Here is a 22,519-nt window from a genome sequence, read left to right on the forward strand (position 1 = left end):
CACTGAATCAACATGGATCCAAACTTTCTTATCCTTTTAAAGCTATTTTCAGGGAAAGAAAAAAAATGTGACATAAATCCTGCAGATTGCTGGTCTGTGTCCAAGCTCTGCTGCTTGTTCAGTATAGCAGTAAGTCCCAGTGGCACAGCTGAATTTACAGGATCACTCTGTAGGCTTTATATTGGAGTCTTAAACCATCCCTAGCAAACAGAGTTAAAATTAAAATTGGCAACACAAAGGCTGGCCAGTGTAAGCGTCAGTTATTCTTTTGATCAAACTAGCACAAAAACTGTACTTTAACTGTCTTGTTGGAAAGTTTTAAATTATGTGTTTTGAGACCTACTGTACAGATGAATGTGCATCAAATTGTATTACTGCAGTTGTGGTACTGTGGCACAGTACTGTACACTGATTCATTGGTCAAAGAAAATTGATAGGTGGCACTTGTGGTGCATTAGATGTTAGTGAAATGATTTTAAAATTTAATGTTTCTCTATTGGGAATGTTTAAATCCACTTATTATATAAATATTAATAAGGAATTATGCAACTAAAGGGAAATTTTGGAAGCTGAAAATAAAAATGACAGAAGTATGACATCTATGAACATCATGAATGATATTAATTTATTAATATAATACATAATAACACTAATAGAGTAGCTGTAAAAAATAAAATAAAAAATAAAGTATACAATAATATTCCACCTTAAATATTTTCTACATCAAAGTCTTTAACTTGGTCTCTTACTGAGGTTATTTTGGAAAAGTTTTGAAATGCTTGTTCTATCTATATAAAGTTTATAAACTTTATATAGATAAAAAGCTATAATGTTTTAAAACTGTTCTAAAAATACTATACTTGCTGTCTTATTAATATAACTGAGTAATTTTACATTGTGAAACAACCATACTTTCATTTTTAGTATTAATTTAATATTTAACATACTGTCATATACCGCATTAAAGTAATACAAGTCTAAACAGTATACAAATTACATTCTGTAATTGGAAAAATATTGTCCCTACGGGGATGAGCATTGAAAATCGAGCCCGGCCATTTCACGTGATAGCCTAGAATACTTGCATACCCCACACTAAACATTCATTGAGTCACCTGTTGGTTTTACAAAATAGTGAAGTGCAGCTCCAGGTTATTAAAAAAAAAAACTTGATGCAATGCATTATGTCTGTACACATTCTGAATGACTGCATCTGTACAGTATGCACATTCAGTTCTGAATGTTTATGTTTATGCTACCTGTTACTTAATTTATTGAATTATTATTATTGAAAAAAAAATATTGAAAATAAACAGTTTAATTTAATATACATAGTAAGAGTGATTGTTTTAAAATCCAAATGTAGAGAAATCATTCTTTTGCATTGTCTATAACTGCTTACTTTGTCCATACAGTTAATTTTCTGGGAAGCAGTTAAAATTTGGAGTCCAGTTTTAATCACATTATAGTTATGTTTATATGCAAAAGTAAAGAGAAGTGATAGTGATTTTGTCAGACTATACTTTTTGTGAAATTATTTTATTGAAGGTTTAAAATAACTCAACATTAATTAAGCAAACTAAAATATCTAGTGTTCTGCTTTCTCTCTTTAAATTCTAACACACATGAGGGCAAAAGATGAGTAATGTAGGCTAAAATACGAATGTTATGGGGAAAGGCTAAAAGTAAAAAACTTGCAAGCAGGTATGCCCTATGTTTTGTCAATGGTATAGGCAGTAACACAGTGATTCACTTCTGAGACATGTAGTCACATTCAGTGAACCACCTTCCAGGCAATATTTTAAAATGTACTCTCCAGAATGGAGAATTGAGTTGTTTGAGAGCTATAGCCATGTTCAGTTTCAAAGGGATGTTTGGTTTGCTTTGCATGCAAAATATTCTCCTTGAAGAAGTGTGAAGTGTATCTCTGATTCTAGATTTGATGAAGGGAAACATTGTGCTGTTAAAGTTTGGGAACACAAACACTTGCCAGAACATACCCATAATTCTGTGGTATACAAAGCAACAAGAGGTGGTAAGATATGACACCGCACTGTAAATTCATGCTAATAAGGAGCAACAATACTGGCAAGAACTGCTGAAACCTATTACTCAGGTTTTAAAATTCATTGTAGAACGTGGCCTGGCATTTCATGAATATAATGAAACTCTTGTCACAACACAAAACAGTAACTGTCTTGGGATTTTGGAACTCATTGACTTGATCCATTTTTGTCAGAGGTTCAGAAATTCATTATCTTTCATATTTGTGAAGAGCTTATTTAACAGATTGGGAATAAACTAAAATTTTCTAGTTACTCAAGAAATGAATAACATAAGCCTAGGCAAACACCTGGCAGTGTAGTTTAAAGTACTGTAGACAAGTAAGGTATTATGTGTATGCAGAAGAAATACACATTTTATTAAGTTATGTACTGTACAATATATCAAATGTAAGATGATAAGCTTTATGAAGTCACCTATGAAAAAGCGGTGAATCTTGAAACTAGAGGAAACTACAGAGACATACATTGAAACTTGAAAATATTTTTTACACAAACAGTAGTGGGAGTCGAAAACAAGCTACCCAGTCATGTTGCTGAGCTGATTTCTTGGCTTCTTTCTATTAATAGCTGAATGAGATGTTGGGATCAATTACCTGGTCGTGATCCCATTTTATGCCAAATGAACTGCTTTTGTTTGTAGCATTTCTTAAGTAATTATGCTCTCATAAATAATGTACATTGTGTCAATTAAATGACAGCCAGCATCTCTTGAGAAATCAAAGTCATATTTTTTCTCCAATCCGAGGACAAAATGTTCTCCCAATCCCCAAAGTGTCCAGACTGTCTTCTGAGTCCTAGCTGAGGTTTCAGGAAAAAGGATTCTCTTTGGCCACCTATTCTGGCTCCCTGCTACTGGTTTTCTGGGGATGCTCCGATTTGGCTTATCCCACTGCTGACTCTGGGATTACTCCCCTCTTTTTGAATTTGCTGGAACTTTTCAGGTTAATTCCACTCTGGCTAGATCTCCAGGAAACTACTGTATCTGGCTTAGATTTCTAGGATACCATCCGTCTGTCCTGCTATGTACCTCCCTTATGACTTAATGCTTCACAAATCAGCCAGGACAAAGGAGGGTCCCCCCACCATTTTCAGTCTTTCTCAGGAAGCTTTTACCAAGACAGTGAGTTGCCAATTTCAGGACAGTCTATACATGTGGCTATAATATTCTTCCTCTAGCTGTTTGTAGATCTGTTGCTTCCAAAATGTTATTTTCTGTCTTTTCTTCCATATGGTTCCTGTATCTCTAGCTTTAGTATACATCTATAGTACATGCAGCTGTGAGAGACCTTCCCTCTAAAACATAAACAGGCTAGTGGCTTCACTGTAAAAAAGCCACTTGTTTATCAAAATGATGATACCTTAAAACAAATTGTTGTTATTATTATTATTATTATTATTATTATTATTATTATTATTATTATTATTATTAACGTTGTTTTGTTTATCTGTTACAGAGGTAAGGGAGTTATTTCTGGTGACCTTGAAGAAGAAGAAGAAGTGGAAAACATGGATGTTGAAGCTGAACGACAGAGGGTCAGCGGAAGGCTGGATAGTGATGTTCTTGTTCTGAGAAACCTGAAGAAACATTATCAGAGTTTCAGTGAATGGTATTAGCCTGGGTGTTTCTAGAGGAGAGGTACATTTAATGTATCTTTCAAGACTCTATGGACATGGTTGTGGAGTTCTGGTTAATTGTTTTCCTTGCATCATCATCATCATCATTAATCTCACATGAAAAATGTCTATGAAGAAAATCTTAACAGGGTTAGCCTCATCATTGTTCTTTATTTAGAATCAGGAAATATTTGTTACAGACAGGTCAAATTAGACATCGCCAATTGTGTCATTATTATCTAAGTCAGAACAATGACCCCTATGCCTGAACAGGAACCTTGAGGAAATGTTCCTTCTGACTTATCCACCCATTGAGCCATTTGTCTTTTGATTACTACATTACATACTCTGCAGTAATTTATACAGTATACTATGGGTTTCAGCACCAATTGCAGGAAAAGCTCATCCTTCACTGATATCACTGCAAGCCGCTAGGCACCTGGGAAGCTGTAGGTTACACTCGGAGAAGAGATACCCCTGCCGCCAGTGGCCCTTATCCAACTGTGCATTATTGCTTGGGGAATCCCAGTCACAGTCATTAGTGTTATGACCCAGTCCTGACCATATAAGCTTGGATTCTAGCCCCAAGCTTGTGATTAGAGTCGGTGCCTTTACCATTTTAAGAAAAAATGTCTGATCCCAAATAAGAGACACTGCCTCAATAACTAATAAAACTTTTATCTCAGATGCTTCTGGAGATAATATTGGTCCCAGGAAACAGCACAGCACTGTCCTATCTAAGATGAGATAAGATCACATTATTGGCCATATACAATTTCTTGTATTAGGGATTTGTCTTTTTGCATACCCCAACTTGCTCTCCATGAGACACACAGACAGGGAGAGAAGCTTGGGGTCAGAGCACAGGTCAGCCATTTACAGTATATGGTGCCCCTGGAGCAGTTGGGGTTGAGGGGCCTTGCTCAGGGGCCCAACAGAGTAGGATTTCTCTGCTGGCCGCAGGATACGAACCAGCAACCTCCCAGCCACAGGCGCAGATCCTTAGCCACAGAGCCACCACACCGCCCCCAAAGATTTTTTTCTAAAGATAAGAACAATAGAACTATCTAAGTACAATAGATTAAAGTCTTTGTAGAGTCTACTTTGCAACTTCTTTTTTTTCTAAATTTTTGTCTCTAGTTTGGCCAGCCAGTCTTTTTCCCTTTAGCTTTTGTTGACATTTACTGTGCCTTATCTTCATGTTATAAGCCTTCACACCATAGGAAGAGTCTGAATAATTTTGAAAGGCACTATAACTCTTTGCATTCATTCTTAAGATGATATATAGAATGAAAATCATCACTACTCTGCTCTGGATAAGCCACTTGGAAGCACCTGGGTAATAATAATGATAGTTATGACTGAATTAATAATTATTCATATTTGAACAGCTTATTTTATCCTAAAGTTATATATGTATACAGTATATGAGGAGACCCACTGCACATACCCCTATATGCAGCACCCACCTGGATGTCAGTTGGCTGCCAGCATGGAGCAGAAGCTGCAGTACTCGTGCAGCCCATCATCAGTGAAAAATGGGAATTTGCTTCCCTAATTGAATCAAGTGGAATTAATAGGAAAGCCGGATTATACAAGTAGATTTTAACCAGGACACCAAAAGTTTAACAATCATATTCTTTTTAACAACAATGGAATGATTAATGTCCAAGTAATCAAGACCTTCATCAAACATCTCACCTGAAGGATGGCAGCTCTTACAACATAATGTCACTGATCATAACAGTGGTTTGAAAAGTCTGATCCAGAGTGCAGTACTTCCTGCTGGTCCACCAATACCACCAGCAGCAGTAATCTGTGTACAAAGATTATTAGTCCTCAAGCATAGCCTTAACTGAAGCTATTCCACTGTGTATGAGAAAGAATTGTCCATATTTCAAGAAAAAACTTATTCTTAACAGTGCTTTTGCCTGCTTGGCATCAATGGTGCTGGAAAGACAACAACATTTAAGATGCTGACAGGAGATCTTGCACCATCTTCTGGACAGGCCATAATAAGGAATAATATTGGGTAAGAGTAATAGAGTTAGTGTAACTTCTAGTTTAAATATTAAAATATATTTTTTCTTTTAAATTTGATTTTGTTCAAACTTTCTGATCCTGTACTATATCATACAGATGATTTGTCCAGGCAATGTACTTATATTCATGATCTTCAAAACATCATCAGTGAAAAATCTACTTTTACTGTATATGATTATAAAGGTAAAAAATAATTAGAGTGTGAATGTTTTAACAAACACTTTATGGGTTGTGTTTCCAGCCTTCTTTCTCAATACATGATGACCTAATAAATTTAGTAGCATTGAAAATTAAAGATATAATCATACTTTTGACGATCATCTCAGATTATACCCATTATCTTTCAGGCTTAAGTGACATTTAACATTTAACTTAAATGGCTGTTTCAGCAAGCTCGGTGAGTGAGAATAAGGATAATTAAATACAGTTTAGTGACACAGATCATCAGCAAAATAGTTCAGGTAACTTGGGTCTTGGCACTGATGCAGTGACAGCCTGAAAGTTTTTCTTTCTCTTGTTTCTGTGTGCACTCAAGGGCACTTCAAATAATAGAAGCTTTAAATGCTTAAGATAATTGAGGTTTAACATAAATGAGATTCAAGGTCTGGACCTAAAGGGATAAAAGCTATTCAGGCATAAATTTTGAACCTGCAGTTAAGATGCTTTGAACAAAGCTGTAAAATGGATTTCATATCAAAATTTCCATTGAGGATATTGTTAATGGAATAATATTTATCCACTGATGTGAATCCAACATGGAAAATGAAAGCCAATGTAAAAAAATAAAAGAAAGCAAAGGGTCTTGTTCAATGTTTGTAGTAAGTGTCTCTTAAAGCTATGTTTGTCTTTTAATACAAGGAACCTTGGACTGCCTTGTCCAGCCTGAATCCAGATTAATTCAGTTCAGAGTACATTTAGTGCTTTCATCTCATAATTCATTTACTTTGTCATTTGATTTGTTTGGTTCATTACTCGAGATAAATATTCCCAGAATTTTAGTTCTAGATGTTAAGGTACACTTACAGTATATAGTGAGACCTTTGAAGACTGGTTTTGACATTTTCTTCTGGGTGACATTGATGGTTGTCTTTGTTATAACAATTAGTAATGATGCCTTATTGACTGTAGCATTAATTTATTATAAGAGCCCCTATATTCCTAGGATGACTTCTTTCAATGGGAAATGCACATCATAAATCACAGAATGGCTATATTAGAAAACCTAGATGGTTGATGGTCTAGAGCTCAACAATTAGTTCATGGTATGATTAAAATTAGGAAATACAGAAAGTTTGATAAGTGGCAAATGTTGATGCCCACAAAAAGGGAAAGTGTTAAGAAAGTGAATAAAAAAATAAACTGTAGAATGAGTCCACCATTACATTTCTATATTCTAGGATTTGATCAGTCATATTTAGTTTTGGTTTCCATGCACAAAGAGACTCTGAAGCATTAGAATATAGTTGAAAAAACAAACATCAAGAATTGTTCCAAAGGCTAAGTTAGCAATTAATGCAAGGACAGGATTAAAGACTTGTCCCAGCAAGTTAAGAAAAATGTTTTGTTGGTGGACAAGGAATTCAACAGCATTTTTAGATTGGTTTACTAAAGAAAATTACATTTAAGATGAGCAGATTTTATAAGACAGTTAGATTTACAAAATGGAAAGCAGCGCCTCAAACAAAAATATCAGTAGCATGTATTTCAAGCTAGCTGTACAGAGAGTTCTCACTTTTTGGAATTCTTAATGTATAGGCTATAGTGTGTTTTGAAACCCCCTATATCTCTGAAAGATACAGTTTTCTTATTGTTAGACTGCATTTTATAAGGGGAGCTGCTTCTGCTTCAGCATGCATCGGTCGCAAAGCAACAAGTAAAAGTTAATTCCGAGCTGAAATTGAGAAAAACACAACGTTTTAGCTATCACATCTTTTTCAAGATACCTCAACAACCAAAATATGCTTTTCTCCCTACTTTTCAGTGTGAAATTAACCATTACTTGTTCCTTCAAAAAGTGAACATTTATCATTTATATTTCATATATAAATTAATATAAATGTATATACACATATATCACATGTACACATGTATCACACATATGTAAACATTGTTTTATGTTTTTTCTGCTGTTGTTTTTGAACAAAACTGTTTATCCTTAAGAACTGTTGTACTGAGACCTGCAACATATCTGATGAACCCACATGTAAAAATTGAAAGGTGTCTATTCCAAAATTATAGTGCTCTGAGCTACTTCAATTATTTACCAGGGTTTGTGCTTGCCTTTTTCCCTCCACAGACATGGCTGTGCCATGCATCTACTCTGGTGGACAGCTTAGTAACTAGTGGGAGCTGATCCTACTCCTTGTTCCCCTCAAGAAGCTCTTTTGGTGTCTAAAACTGAAGAACATAAGAGCAAACATATGAAAATGTTGTGAATACTGGTTGCAGTATTTTTCTCTGCACTGCTGAGTACACAATACATCCCACACCGTGAATGAATATTTTTTTATTCCATCTGATTTCAGATTAATTTAGGTCTTTCAGGTCAAAGGATCAAATGTAACTAGGTTTTGAGTTATAGACTGTGATATTTTATCATATAATTGAACACCTGCAGATCATATTCTCACTGTCTTGTGAGAACATTTGCACTTACTTTCTCTCTGACTGGTCTCTGAGCCTCACACCCACATCTCAAACCAACACATATGGATCAGAGAAACAGCTGCTCCTTTACAGTAATATCTTAACAGTTGATATGTTGTATATTAATACTGTAACATTCACAAAGAGTTGATTATCATTCATCATTGTATAAAGTGTTACTCATCCATCTGTGAAGCATGAATAGACATTTCCAGTAATTCGGTCAAGTGTTAGTATTTGTATAGACAAAAAGTGACTCACATTTCCATCCCTACAAAATAATCAAGGTGTATGATCAAAAGGAACTCTGTAAATTGGAGTAAGAAAAGAAAAGCACACAAATAACTACACTTATAACTAAGGTTTATTATATCAGGGTTGGTCTGTTCTCAAACAGTTCTGCTCTTTCCTGTTTTAAGCAGGGGGTTTATGTACAGTATGTACTGTAGGTCCAACACATCTCACTATGATACAAAAAGTATTATGCATTTATACAGTATTAATATGGCAAGAGAGTGCTGAGAAACCAAAGTCAAACTGACAATATCCTGTATAGTGCAACACTGTCAAGAATGTTACATTATGTATTAAGAATTCCATATTCTCTTGCCAATAAGCATTAAGGCCCTAATATCTACTGTTACTATGTTTTACTTGTAGAACAGAGTTGGAAATCAGAGATGCAAGCTCACAAGGGATCATGATTGGTTACTGTCCTCAGTCAAATACATTAGATAACCACCTCACTGGGTGGGAACATCTGTACTATTACTGTCGAATTCGAGGAATTCCAGAAACTCACATCAAAAAGGTATGCTTGTCCTGAATTTTAGCTTTAGTGCTTTAGCCACCTCTTTATATAATATCTAGAGATGAAAAGAAAACAAAAGTATAATCTAAATTAATTTATATTTCTCTATTTCGAATTATTGAGTATTTATGTTATTCTAACATATAAAAAACTAACTTTTTACATATTTTAATATTTTAACTAAAACAGCATCTTGTAGGTACTTATTTTTCAAATATAACCCTGAAGTAATTGTAAAGATTCTGGGTTGAATTGACTATGTCCAGCTAATTCTAAATACCCTTATTATCAGGTATAAATCAATTCATTGATATTCAAAGAGTGTACCTACTGAAGTTTAGGAATTACAAGACATTTGGTTTCTAATTAAAGTGTAAGCATAACTGCAATTCCTTAGGAAGAATTATATAATGGGTCTCAGTTGTGTTTGCTTTGAAAGTAATGCAGTTCCTGATTTGTTCCACAAAGAGAGGCAGAGAAAAGATATTTTAATTCTAATCACACTAGCCAAAAATACCCAGGGACACATTCATTTCATAAGACATTAGCAAGTTATTAAATATACTTCAATCATATTAGTTTAGTGAAGCTGTTTATGGTTTATTGCAGTTTTTTAGCCCTCAGATTATTTCTTTTTGACTTATAATATCTAATAAGCATCAGAAAAACTTATTATAATAAGCTCTTTAATCTTGATAGGTCACCCAGAGTCTTGTTCTACGGCTGCATCTGTCTGCCCATGTTAATGAGCTGGTGGGAACATATAGCGGAGGCACAAAGAGGAAACTATCTACAGCACTGGCACTGATTGGCAAACCTCAAGTGCTTCTTCTGGTCAGGGCATTCATCTTCAACTATTAAATTATTCTTTACTGAACTAAGTTTTCATCAGCAACCTATATGCTGTCTCTTATGAGAATACACTGTATAAGTTGCAGCTGTTTAAAAAGCTAGCAGTGCTGTATTGGAAAATAAGCAATAACTGTATGGTGTGGCACTGTGTATATTATTTCAAGCAGCAGTTGAATGAGAAAAAGAGAGATTATGGCAAAAAACATTAATGAAATTTCATATATTTACACTCACTTTCAGTGGTTTACTATGGTAAAAAAACAGAGTCATGAGTCATTAGTTTTTAGATTTAATAGTAAGCATGCTACAGACATACAGTATGCTATGCACATCATAACATCATGTGAACACTACAGAAAATTTCTGTTCACTGTAGAGTTTTAAGTAATCTAATGGATTGAATTTCAAATAAACCTAATGCTTATTGTTTTTAATTTTTTGGCATGACTTGGGGGTCTGATTTTGAAGTAACAGAAAAGTGGAGATCTATATTTGAAGTGGAAAAGATAAGCATTGCAATCTGTGCCTCTAGGATGAACCCAGCTCAGGCATGGATCCTGTCTCCAAGCAATATCTCTGGAGAGCAGTTTTGAGGGAAGTCCAGGATGGCTGTGCAGCTGTGTTGACTACACACAGGTATTTCATTTCTTCTTTCTGTGGGAGGGGTAGGGTTGGGGTAAAATCATGGTAACAATATGGTGAACATTCTAGATTTATGGTTAATGTGTTAATGTGAGAGCCCTGTATTCAGATACAAGGGCAAAGAACACAATATTCAGGATTTAGAAGTGAACGCATAGAGCAAGCCAAGTAACAAATCATATGAAATACAGCATAACACATAAAGTGAATAATCAACCTAAAATATACAACAATAACACAAAAATAGATATACTTCAAGAATAAATTGTAGCATTTCACTGTGTATACAGTATATGCATACAGAATAGATGTAAGACCTTTAACTAATGACATTATTAGTACAGTACATCATATATATAATTCCATGTTTTTTAACATATTAACTGTTAACTGTTGCAACTTGTTTTAAAATGTAATTTGCGAAATGCGAAACTCCAGAAGACATCTTTAGTTCATGCTGCTGTAATTTGACTTTTTTGACGGTCAGCCAGAGAACATGTTTTAAAGCAGAAGGAGTAAGGCGTGAAATGGTATTTGGTGACAAGTTATCTTTGAGCATGTAATGTTCAGCTTATTTGTTTCTGTAGACTCAAATAACCACATTTCTACTATTTTTTTATATCTCTCAGTCTTTCTTGCTAGAACTTCTTTAACAGTTGTGATTATATACTGCACAGTACAGTGAGTAAAAAGTACAGTACAAAGTATTCAGACCCCTCCACTTTTTCCAAACTTTGTTGTGCTGTAGACTTGTTTCAGAATGGATGTATTGATTCTTTTTTACCATCAATCGACACACAATACCCCATAATGACAATGTGAAAACACGTTTTTGGGAAGTTTAGCAAATTTCTTAAAAATTTAAAACTGAGATCTCCCATTTACATAAGTATTCAGACCCTTTATTCAGTACTTTGTAGGACCACGATTAGCAGCTATTAAAGCTGCTAGTCTTCTTAGGTATGCTTCTACCAACTTTGCACACCTGGATTTGGGCAGTTTCTCCCATTCTTCCCTGCAGATTCTCTCAAACTCTATCAGATTGGATGGGGAGCATTAGCAAACTGCAATCTTCAGGTTTCTCCACAGATTTTGTATAAGGTTCAAGTCCGGGCTTTGGCTGGGTCACTGAAGGGCATTCAGAGACTTGTTCTGAAGCCACTGCAGTATTGTCTTGGGTTCAGAACGTTGTCATGCTGAAAGGTGAATCTTCGCCCTCGTCGTAGGTTGTGTGCACTCTGGAGCAGGTTTTCTTCAAGGACCTCTCTGTATTTGGCTCCAATCATCTTTTGCTCAATCCTGACCAGTTTCCCAGTCCCTGCTGCTGAGAAGTATCCCCACAGCATGATGCTGCCTCTACCATGCTTCACTGTATGATGGTATTAGCCAGGTGATGAGCGGTACATTTTTTGTAATTGTTAAATTTTTGTCTTAACAGACCAGAGAATCTTTTTCCTCAATCTCTCAAAGTCCTTTAGGTGCCATTTGGCAAACTCCATGTGGGCTGTCATATGCCTTTTGACAGGAGTGTCTTCCGTCTAGTCATTCTATCATAGAGACCTGATTGATGGAGTGCTGCAGAGATGGTTGTCCTTCCGGCAGGTTCTCCCATCTTTACACAGGAACTCTGAAGCTCCGTTAGAGTGACCATTGGGATCTTGGTCATTTCCCTGACCAAGGCCCATCTTGGCCAAATACACAATTTGGCCAGACAGCCAGCTCTAGGAAGAGTCTTGGTGGTTCCAAGCTTCTTCCATTTGACAATGATGGAGGCCACTGTTCTCCTAAGAACCTTCAATGCATTGCCAATTTTTTATACCCTTTTCCAGATTGACAGATTGACACAATCCTATCTCAGAGGTCTGTGGAGAGTACTTTGGACTTCATGGCTTGGTTTTTACTCTGCCATGTACTGTGAACTGTGTGACCTAATAAAGACAGGTGTGTGTGGTTCTAAATCATGTCCAATCAAGTGAAGTTGCCACAGATGGCTTACAATCAAGTTCTAGAGACATCTCAAAGATGATCAAAAGAAATAAGATGCATCTGAGCTACTGTGGTAGAGTATCTGATATTCTCCACAAGCCTCAGCAAATTGCCCATTATACTATATTGTTATATATACAGTAATTCAATTCAGTACTTCAATTGTATAATTGTACTAATTGTTTTTTGTACTTCTTACTGTCTGAGAGCTAGCTTAATAGCGTTTCATTATACCATATACCTGTATGTGAGTATAATGACAATAAACTTGAACTTGAACTTGAATTGCAATTATATAATATATTGTATATAATAATTTGAAGGTATAGTGGCATTTTCACTATGAACTACTTCTACTACTAATAATAATTAATATATTGTATTATTAAGCCAAATAATAATAAGAATAATTATAATAATTTATTAAAAATTAAGTATTTTAGTTTTGATTTAGTTTATACAGTTATATCCTCTTGGGTCAATTAAACAAACTGAAAGAGCTGAATTTCTTAATTATGAAGGAGAAAATGTTGACAGGTGGAAGGACAGTTGGCTAACTGTTTTTTCTTGTTCATCATGTGTATGATGTTGGGTAATTAGGCACTCATAAAGGCGCTGTGAACATCCCATCAATATGTTTCACTTCAATGTTTGGAATCAGTAGCTGAAAGACAAAATGAAAAATCCAATAACTCACTAGAAAAGCTAGTAAGTCAGAAGCTGAAAAATAAGAAAAAATCAGAATCACAGCACAGAAACTGGGCTTACCAAAATCAACAATGGAGAATACACCCTAGAAGAATGAAACCATGGGTATAATTACCGATCAAATTAACACTTGATTGTTAAATAAAAAACACCTGCAGCTGGTGACAGAAAAATTATCAGAGCCATCAAAGAATATCTTAAACAACTGCCTTTGAAATGACCAACAACCTCTATTGTGCAGGGATTTACGTTTCAAAGTTTCACAAAACAATGAGAAAGTAGGATTACAAGCAGAATTTCAAGCTCTTCACCTCATAATAAAAGAAAAGAAAATGCAGGGTGGAATTTACTCAGAAGTACAAAGATGATCCAAGAGAGATTTGGAACATTGGAAGTTTTACGAACTGATGTCCCCCACACTGTATATATTTTAAACATTTACCAAAGTGATAGAAAGATTAAAATGTTGAGAAAGAAAAGAATTGCTTATGTGTGAAGATGTACAAGTAGATCTGTGAAGCATGTTAAGGTACTTTTATGGCCTAGGCATGCATGGCTCACTCACTTATATTGATGACTAATGCTGGAAGCATATTCCAAAACATGCAAGCAGTGTAACCCAGGAGTCGGTCAGAAGAAAGAAGTGGACAATTTTTCACTGACCATGTTGACCCCCAGATTTAAATTTAATTGATCAAGCATTTTACATGCTGCTAAAAAAAGTCAGAAAACCCCAAGAATAATTGAAGTGATCATAGCAAAGGTTTGGAAAAGCATTTCAATCAATAACAGTTTAGTGCGCTCAACGGGTTTCAAGCTTCGCACAGGTAGTGTGAAGAAATATATCCTCAAAGGAATATGCAGTCAAGTATTGACTTTTACAAACTGAGATGTACTGAAAATGAATACTGTATGTCCCAATATTTAGGGTCACAGGAAATCACTTTGTTGAACACAAAGTAAGTTTTTGTTTTAATATGATCATACTGTACATTATATATGCATGGAATTACCCAAAAATAAAAGCTACTGTCTATGATACATTTTTGACTTTGCAATCCTAATATTTTGAAGGGCAATGTATATGTATAAAACAGTGATGCGTAATGAAAGTATGTGCATTTCACATCAGTGTCTTTTGAAATGTACTCTACAGTATGTAGATTTATATATACTGTATAAGTAACTACCACCAAAATATTAGAGAGTTCATATGAATGGCCCAACCAGTGGAAATGGCCCATAACATGGAATGTTCCATGATTGCAGCAGACTATAAAGTATTGACAAGGCTTTTCCCTCAGCGACCCATGCTATTGAAAATAAATGTGATGTTAGACCCATGATTTCTGCCACTCATACCTCTTATGCATGCATGCATCAATGAAGGCAATAGACCCAGTTACAATGTCAGTTCTGACAGCCTCAAGGATTTACAGACAGTGTTTGCTATATAAAAAAAGGAATCATAATTCAGGACACAAATACCTACTGAATCAAAGGGACAGGCATGACAAATGTCATGTGTTGAAGAATACCACTGAGTTCTCCATTATCTTCACAGTTACCTAGTAGAATCTATATCATAATATGTTGTAACTGTAACCACTATGAGAGGCAAACAATCTACTACAAGGGTTATTCTCTCACATTTTGATAAGACAGTACAGAATATTGAATACAGCTTGAGTGGGAAGCTGTGTCAAATGCAGGCTACAAAGATACAAATAGAGAATACAGTAAATAACAAAAAACACACGTTAAGACTCTTTTTTTAACTTTTCAGCATGGAATTAACCTATAATATAATATCCCTTGTGACAGCCCATTGAGTGTGCTGTAACGAAATCTTTCAATTAGGCAGGTCCAGGACAACAGACATACACTTAAACACGGTAGTAGTTCAGGTGGGTAGCTGCGTCAGCATGCGTAGGCTGCAAAGGAACAAGTAATAGGTTTATTCCATGCTGAAAAAAAGAAGAAAGAGAACACAACGTTTCAGCCGTGGAGCCTTCTTCAGGTGAAGAAGGCCACACCTGAAGAAGGCTCCACGGCCGAAACGTTGTGTTCTCTTTCTTCTTTTTTTCAGCATGGAATAAACCTATTACTTGTTCCTACACTTAAACACAGCTGTAAGGTTAAAGAAAACACCAGCATGCTTTATTTACAGTGCAATAAAAAAATAAAGCTCCACTTCAGCCACTAACTTAATGTGCTCTACAGAGGATCTGCCTTATGCTCCCACACAGCAGATTGATCAACCCAAAAAGGCTCCACTTCCTGTTTTTTAAACAGTCACCTAACTAATGTATTCCAGAAACTGATCAGGTAACAAAGAGCAGTGGCTCATTCCTCCACTGGTTTCTAGGGAATGTGGTCTAGACATGGCTGCATTCTTATATCCTAGTAGCTGGTATTCTCTAATGTTTACTAGAACTATATTCAAATATTATGTATATTATACAGTGTACATACTGTATGAGAGGTATGAGAGGAAGCTTAAATGGATTTGTGATTTATTCACTTGTGATTTGTCCCTTTGCAAATCCACACAAATGATCTGCTTCATATACATCCAGGTTACATACTGTACATCTAAAAAAATTCTGCTAAGCCTGCATGGAAACTTCCTCTGCAATAAAAGTGCTCAGTCTGAGAACTCAAGTTTTGTGTATACATAATTTAATATTTAACAAAATGGGACAACATCATGAATATTTTTGCAAGGTGCTATAAATAAACTGAGTGACAATAAAATGCAGCAGATGTTATTGGTTCCAAAAGTGTTAGAATGTACAGTATATATATATTTGTTTTGACCGCTCAAGAAGCTGAATTGTTAGATCAAATTGTTTAGAAAAAAACAGCACCCTGTAATTCTGAACGACCACAGCTGGCCATTCCTGATTTAATTAAAGCAATCAACTTACTAAATTGATGAAAACACATATGCCCTCCAAATCTTTACAAATTAATGATTTAAGGGTGATCTATAATACATGCTGGATTGTGGCTACGGGATCAGGGTTGGCCACTGCTGTTACAGTATCTGTTGTGTGTGGTTGTATGTTGTAAACATTTTCTAATTTAAAATGCAGATTTAACCTCAAGGCTCTAATCTAACTTCAATTAATTTACGCATTTTCTCACATTTCTGTTTCATATTTTTCCATTTTTAATCTCCACAGGAATATTTTTCCCTGCAACACAAATTTGAGTTATATTAAAATTTTTATTTTTAAAATTTGAATTCCTTTCTGCAAACAATAAGTCACATATTCATTTCAGTTTTCGCCCTGGAGTTACAAAGCAACTTTTACTACTATCTGTACAGTATGTGCCTCCCACAGCTATCAATTTGAAATGCTTTAGAAATATCCCAATATTATTACTAATGAGTATTACTTTTAGCCTACCTTTCCAGTTTTACTTAAGGAAACTTATTGTTTACAAAGTCTTCTCCCAGCTCTTCTGGTAGGCTGCCAGAGCTGAACATGTTGTTCCAAACAACAATAAGTAAAGAACCATGCAATGCAGAATTCTTTTTGACTTGGTAATTACAACGCAAAAAATGGGATCTTAAATTTGTAATATGGTTTAAAAATACTGTAGGAACCAATGCTGTTTGTTGTTTCATTTCCTCTTTATGGTTTACTACTTTATATTGAATGAATAATTATACATATATATGTTTCTGTAGCTCTAAAATAAAAATGTAAATTTTATATCCACAGACCACTATCAATCTGCATTCAATGTTTTCACAACAGCTTTTATTTTCCCATCTCTTTGGAAAAAAAAGGTTTCATTTTTTCCTGATTCTGCTTTGTACTGTAAGTCAAATTAATAGCAGCAATACAAACAATTGCAAGCACAAAAATGTCTAAGACACTCATCCATATAATGGCATACAGTATACTGTAGGTGTGACTTTGTATACTGTACAACATATAAATATACACTTTCATACTCAACAGTTACTTGTAGATTTGCAATTTAAATACAAAAACAAGATGCAAATGACCCTCTAGATACTGAATTATTTGAGAATACTGTATATAGTTTCTATATACAGTGCCTTGCGAAAGTATTCGGCCCCCTTGAACTTTTCAACCTTTTGCCACATTTCAGGCTTCAAACATAAAGATATAAATTTTTTATTTTATGTGAAGAATCACCAACAAGTGGGACACAATTGTGAAGTGGAACGAAATCTATTGGATTTTTGAAACTTTTTTAACTAATAAAAAAATGAAAAGTGGGGCGTGCAAAATTATTCGGCCCCTTTACTTTCAGTGCAGCAAACTCACTCCAGAAGTTCTGAATGATCCAATGTTGTCCTAAATGACTGATGGTGATAAATAGAATCCACCTGTGTGTAATCAAGTCTCTGTATAAATGCACCTGCTCTGTGATAGTCTCAAGGTTCTGTTGAAAGCGCAGAGAGCATCATGAAGACCAAGGAACACACCAGGCAGGTCCGTAATACTGTTGTGGAGAAGTTTAAAGCCGGATTTGGATACAAAAAGATTTCCCAAGCTTCAAACATCCCAAGGAGCACTGTGCAAGCGATCATCTTGAAATGGAAGGAGTATCAGACCACTGCAAATCTACCAAGACCTGGCCGTCCCTCTAAACTTTCAGCTCAGACAAGGAGAAGACTGATCAGAGATGCAGCCAAGAGGCCCATGATCACTCTGGATGAACTGCAGAGAACTACAGCTGAAGCGGGAGAGTCTGTCCATAGGACAACAATCAGTCTTACACTGCACAAATCTGGCCTTTATGGAAGAGTGGCAAGAAGAAAGCCATTTCTCAAAGATATCCATAAAAAGTCTCGTCTAAAGTTTGCCACAAGCCACCTGGGAGACACCCCAAACATGTGGAAGAAGGTACTCTGGTCAGATGAAACCAAAATCGAACTTTTTGGCCATAATGCAAAACGATATGTTTGGCGTAAAAGCAACACAGCTCATCACCCTCAACACACCATCCCCACTGTCAAACATGGTGGTGGCAGCATCATGGTTTGGGCCTGCTTTTCTTCAGCAGGGACAGGGAAGATGGTTAAAATTGAGGGGAAGATGGATGCAGCCAAATACAGGACCATTCTGGATGAAAACCTGTTGGAGTCTGCAAAAGACCTGAAACTGGGACGGAGATTTATCTTCCAACAAGACAATGATCCCAAACATACAGCAAAATCTACAAAGGAATGGTTCACAAATAAACGTATCCAGGTGTTTGAATGGCCAAGTCAAAGTCCAGACCTGAATCCAATCGAGAATCTGTGGAAAGAGCTGAAAACTGCTGTTCACAAACGCTCTCCATCCAACCTCACTGAGCTCGAGCTGTTTTGCAAGGAAGAATGGGCAAGAATTTCAGTCTCTCGATGTGCAAAACTGATAGAGACATACCCCAAGCGACTTGCAGCTGTAATCGCAGCAAAAGGTGGCTCTACAAAGTATTAACGCAAGGGGGCCGAATAATTTTGCACGCCCCACTTTTCATTTTTTTATTAGTTAAAAAAGTTTCAAAAATCCAATAGATTTCGTTCCACTTCACAATTGTGTCCCACTTGTTGGTGATTCTTCACATAAAATAAAAAATTTACATCTTTATGTTTGAAGCCTGAAATGTGGCAAAAGGTTGAAAAGTTCAAGGGGGCCGAATACTTTCGCAAGGCACTGTACATATTTCTATATACTGTATATTGTATAGTTTTGGATGATAAGTAATTTCTTTACAGTGTGTTTGAGTTTCACTTTTTTCATTCAATAAACATTTTCAGAGTAACATTTCTCTTTGTATAGCATGGAGGAATGTGAAGGACTCTACACACGGCTGGCTATAATGGTAAAAGGAAAATTCAGATGTCTTCTCAGCATGTCAAGAATAGGTAAGCTTATCACACTAAGTGGAGCCATTTCATTAAAAGTGAAATTGCTGCCAGGTCTTTGCATACTGGTCTCTTTGTCACACACTTATTCTGAAGATATTTAATGCAACCAGACATTTTAAATAGAAGCATCTGTCCTTTTATTATTATAAATTAGAATGAGCCACACACATATTAAATTCATGCAAGTTAAATATCACAGCCTTCATTACCCATCCCATCTGAATAATGTGTGACTAATGTATGTTGTTCATTTTTCACTCTTTAAAAGATCAAGTAGTATTTTTCATTTTTTATTACTCTTCAAGTGAAGGCCTTACGAGCACTATATTTTAGTGTACACATTTTGGACACTATTTAAAACATATGAAATCACATTTTGTTTTAAAATAAAATAAGAAGCAGTGAGGTAAAAAAGATGAAAACCATTGGCAAATAATTTTCAGGATGTCAAGAAATTAGTTCTCATCAGTAATTTAAAGCTTTTCGTTTCTTATGTGAATAAATATTGAACGTTTGGTTTTGCATTAAAACCATTTCATCTTATAGCAGTGGTTTTCCCTTTTTAATAAATTATGTTTCATTTTTGGGGACATTAACAAGTGTTTCACTTCAGTATTAAATTCAGCTGATGTTTTGTGTGCTTTACATTTCAGAGGAAATCCGTTGGACTCAATACAGTCCAACTACAGATACAAAATTCTGGTACAGATACAAAATGTTTGTTTTAAATATTGTAGTGCTTACAGGTTCGTGCAGGACAAAGGACAAGCAGAATCGAAATAGGGAAACAAGCAGCAGCTTTTATTCTATTTTACAACCAAAAAAACAATGACAGGATTTACAGACACACATTAGGGGACTGATACACATACACAGGTTTAGGGTGGTAACTCGAGTAAGGTCAGCTGCTGGTCATCTTACGGACCCTTTGCTTTGCGATACCCTCAGCACCTAGATGCACTTCCTTCTCACCACTGGGCAAGGGCACTACACTGCCCCCACCTGAAGCATCTGGCATCCCGCCGAAGTCGAACACCCCCCTCAGGCTGTACTCATAGTAAGCTAATGACTGTGGAACCCTGCGCGAGTGGCCACTGAGCCGCGGTGGCAGTTGGCGACCCCCAGCTGCCCCATTGTGGGCCCTGGCTGCTCTCCCAGAGCCTCCCTGCAAGGGTCCTCCTCCCGGACCCGGTAGAGTGTCATGCAGTCTCGGTGTAGGACCACCACTCTCCCCTGTTTTCGCAACCGGACCTAGTAGCAGACCTTGCCCACCACCCCGAGGACCTCAGAGGGCCCCTCCCACGACAGTGCCAGCTTAGGGCTAAGGCATTTGTGGTGGCGCGGGCTGTATACCCAAACTAAGTCCCCGAGCTGGAAGGCAGGCCCCCTGCAGCGCAGATTGTAGTGTCGCTGGATTCCAGCCGGAGTCAGTTGGGTCCGGGCAAAGCTGTGCACTCACCGCATCAAGTGCCACAGGTCCCACTCATAGTCTGGTCCAGCTACCAGTGCCGACTCGTCTCCGGGAGGCGGACAGAAGACCAGGTCCACCGGGGTTCATATCTCCCGGCTCAGCATGAGTGAGGCCAGGGGTGCACCCGGTAGATTCCTGGACCACGGTCCAATACGCCCAGAGCGCAAGGGGGAGGTGGCGGTCCCAGTCCCGCTGGTGCCAGGACACCAGGGTGCCCAGCTGGGTGGCAAGCGTACGGTTAAAACGCTCCACCAACCCGTCGCTCTGGGGATGCAGCGGGATGGTCCACATCTTAGAAATCCCCAGGAGCTGGCACACCCTGGCAAGGACCTGGGACTCGAAGTTACGCCCCTGGACACTGTGTAACTCCTCTGGCACCCCCAGCCTGGCAAACATCCCCTCCAGTAGGGCAAAGGTCACTGTGGGGGCAGTCTGGTCCAGGAGGGCATAGGCCTCCAGCCACTTGGTGAAGTAATCCATTGCCACCAGGATGTAGCAGTTCCCTGCCTCAGTGCATGGAAACGGGCCCATAACATCCACCCCCACCTGCTCCTGCTCCTGAAATTGTACTCCTGCAGGACCTCTATACATCGCACCATCTGTCCCTCTGGCTCTTTGAAGTGGAGCAGTCAGGTTAGGGATGCATGGTCTGTCCACAACCGGAACCGGGGTCCCTTACAGGTACGACATGAAGTGGCGGACTGCTGCCATCACTGCCAGCAGCTTGTGACAAGTCACGCAGGAGTTATGTTCAGCCTTACTCAAAGCCCTACTGTAAAAGGTGACCACCTGCTCCCCATCAGGCCCCTCCTGCACCAACACCGTGCCCAGCCCCAAGTCACTCCAAATGTAAGGTAACCATGGGTCAGGGTAGGCCAGCATGGGGGCCCCCACCAGAGCTTCACATAAGCGGCCAAAGGCCATCTCACAGCTGGAATACCAGTCAAAACAGCGGCCCTTTTCGGTGAGACGGTGCAGCAGGGCAGCGATGCTGGAGAAATCCTGGACAAACCTCCGGTAATACGAGGCCAACCCCAGAAAGCTGCGCAGCTCCACGACGGTGCGTCTGACAGCACATCTGTCAGATTTGAGACAGCAGGTGCAGGTTTTGTGGTCCTATTTGTGCTTAGCTGTTTTATTCTTTATGATTAAAATGGTAAAAAAATGTCCTTTAAATTTAAAAACTCATTTATGCAGAGTATAAGATAAATTAAGATTCTACTAAGATGCTACCATGTCAAGAAAAAAGTTTCTGAAATGCCAATGTAAATATAAGAGTGTTACCCCAGTACCCTAGTTTAATCTACAAATGCCTCTACATTTGAAGAGACAAATAAAAAATATTAAACTAACTATGGTGATTATACCCAGGACAGGTTGTCCTGCCCTGACCTCCCCAAGAGCAATTCTTATTGTCCAAGAATTCACAAAGAACCCCAAAGTAACATCTAAGGATCTTGATGCCTCTCTCACATGTTTCAGATATCAGGAAAAAGTTGAATGGGAAAGGTTTTTAATAGGAGACCAGCCAAGAAGTAACCATCCATGCATTGTCTAACCACTTTATCCAACTCAGGGTCACAGGGGAGCCAGAGCCTATCCTGGCAAGCAATGGGCACAAGGCAGGGTACACCCTGGACAGGATATTAGTCAATGGCAGAGCAGACACACAGACACAGATACAGACTTCCACACTCTCACTCCTAGGGTCAATTTTCCCAGAAGCAAGTTAACCTTCCAGTATGTTTTTGCACTGTGGGAGGAAAGCAGAGCACACA

At 37.4% G+C, this 22,519-nt stretch overlaps 1 protein-coding gene across 1 annotated transcript in view; it reads left to right on the top strand.

The window, feature by feature from the left end:
* Positions 1-22,519, top strand: part of LOC148651334 (ATP-binding cassette sub-family A member 13-like) — a 123,025-nt gene that overhangs the window by 79,033 nt on the left and 21,473 nt on the right. Inside the window, 8 exon segments of the mRNA XM_088602304.1 lie at positions 3,521-3,664; positions 3,666-3,702; positions 5,603-5,712; positions 9,030-9,180; positions 9,880-10,014; positions 10,565-10,668; positions 19,182-19,246; positions 19,249-19,267. Coding sequence (XP_088458430.1) covers positions 3,521-3,664; positions 3,666-3,702; positions 5,603-5,712; positions 9,030-9,180; positions 9,880-10,014; positions 10,565-10,668; positions 19,182-19,246; positions 19,249-19,267 — 765 coding nt within the window.

Source organism: Lepisosteus platostomus, chromosome 12 (assembly GCF_059453375.1).
Source record: "Lepisosteus platostomus isolate fLepPlt1 chromosome 12, fLepPlt1.hap1, whole genome shotgun sequence".
Lineage (NCBI taxonomy): Eukaryota > Metazoa > Chordata > Actinopteri > Semionotiformes > Lepisosteidae > Lepisosteus > Lepisosteus platostomus.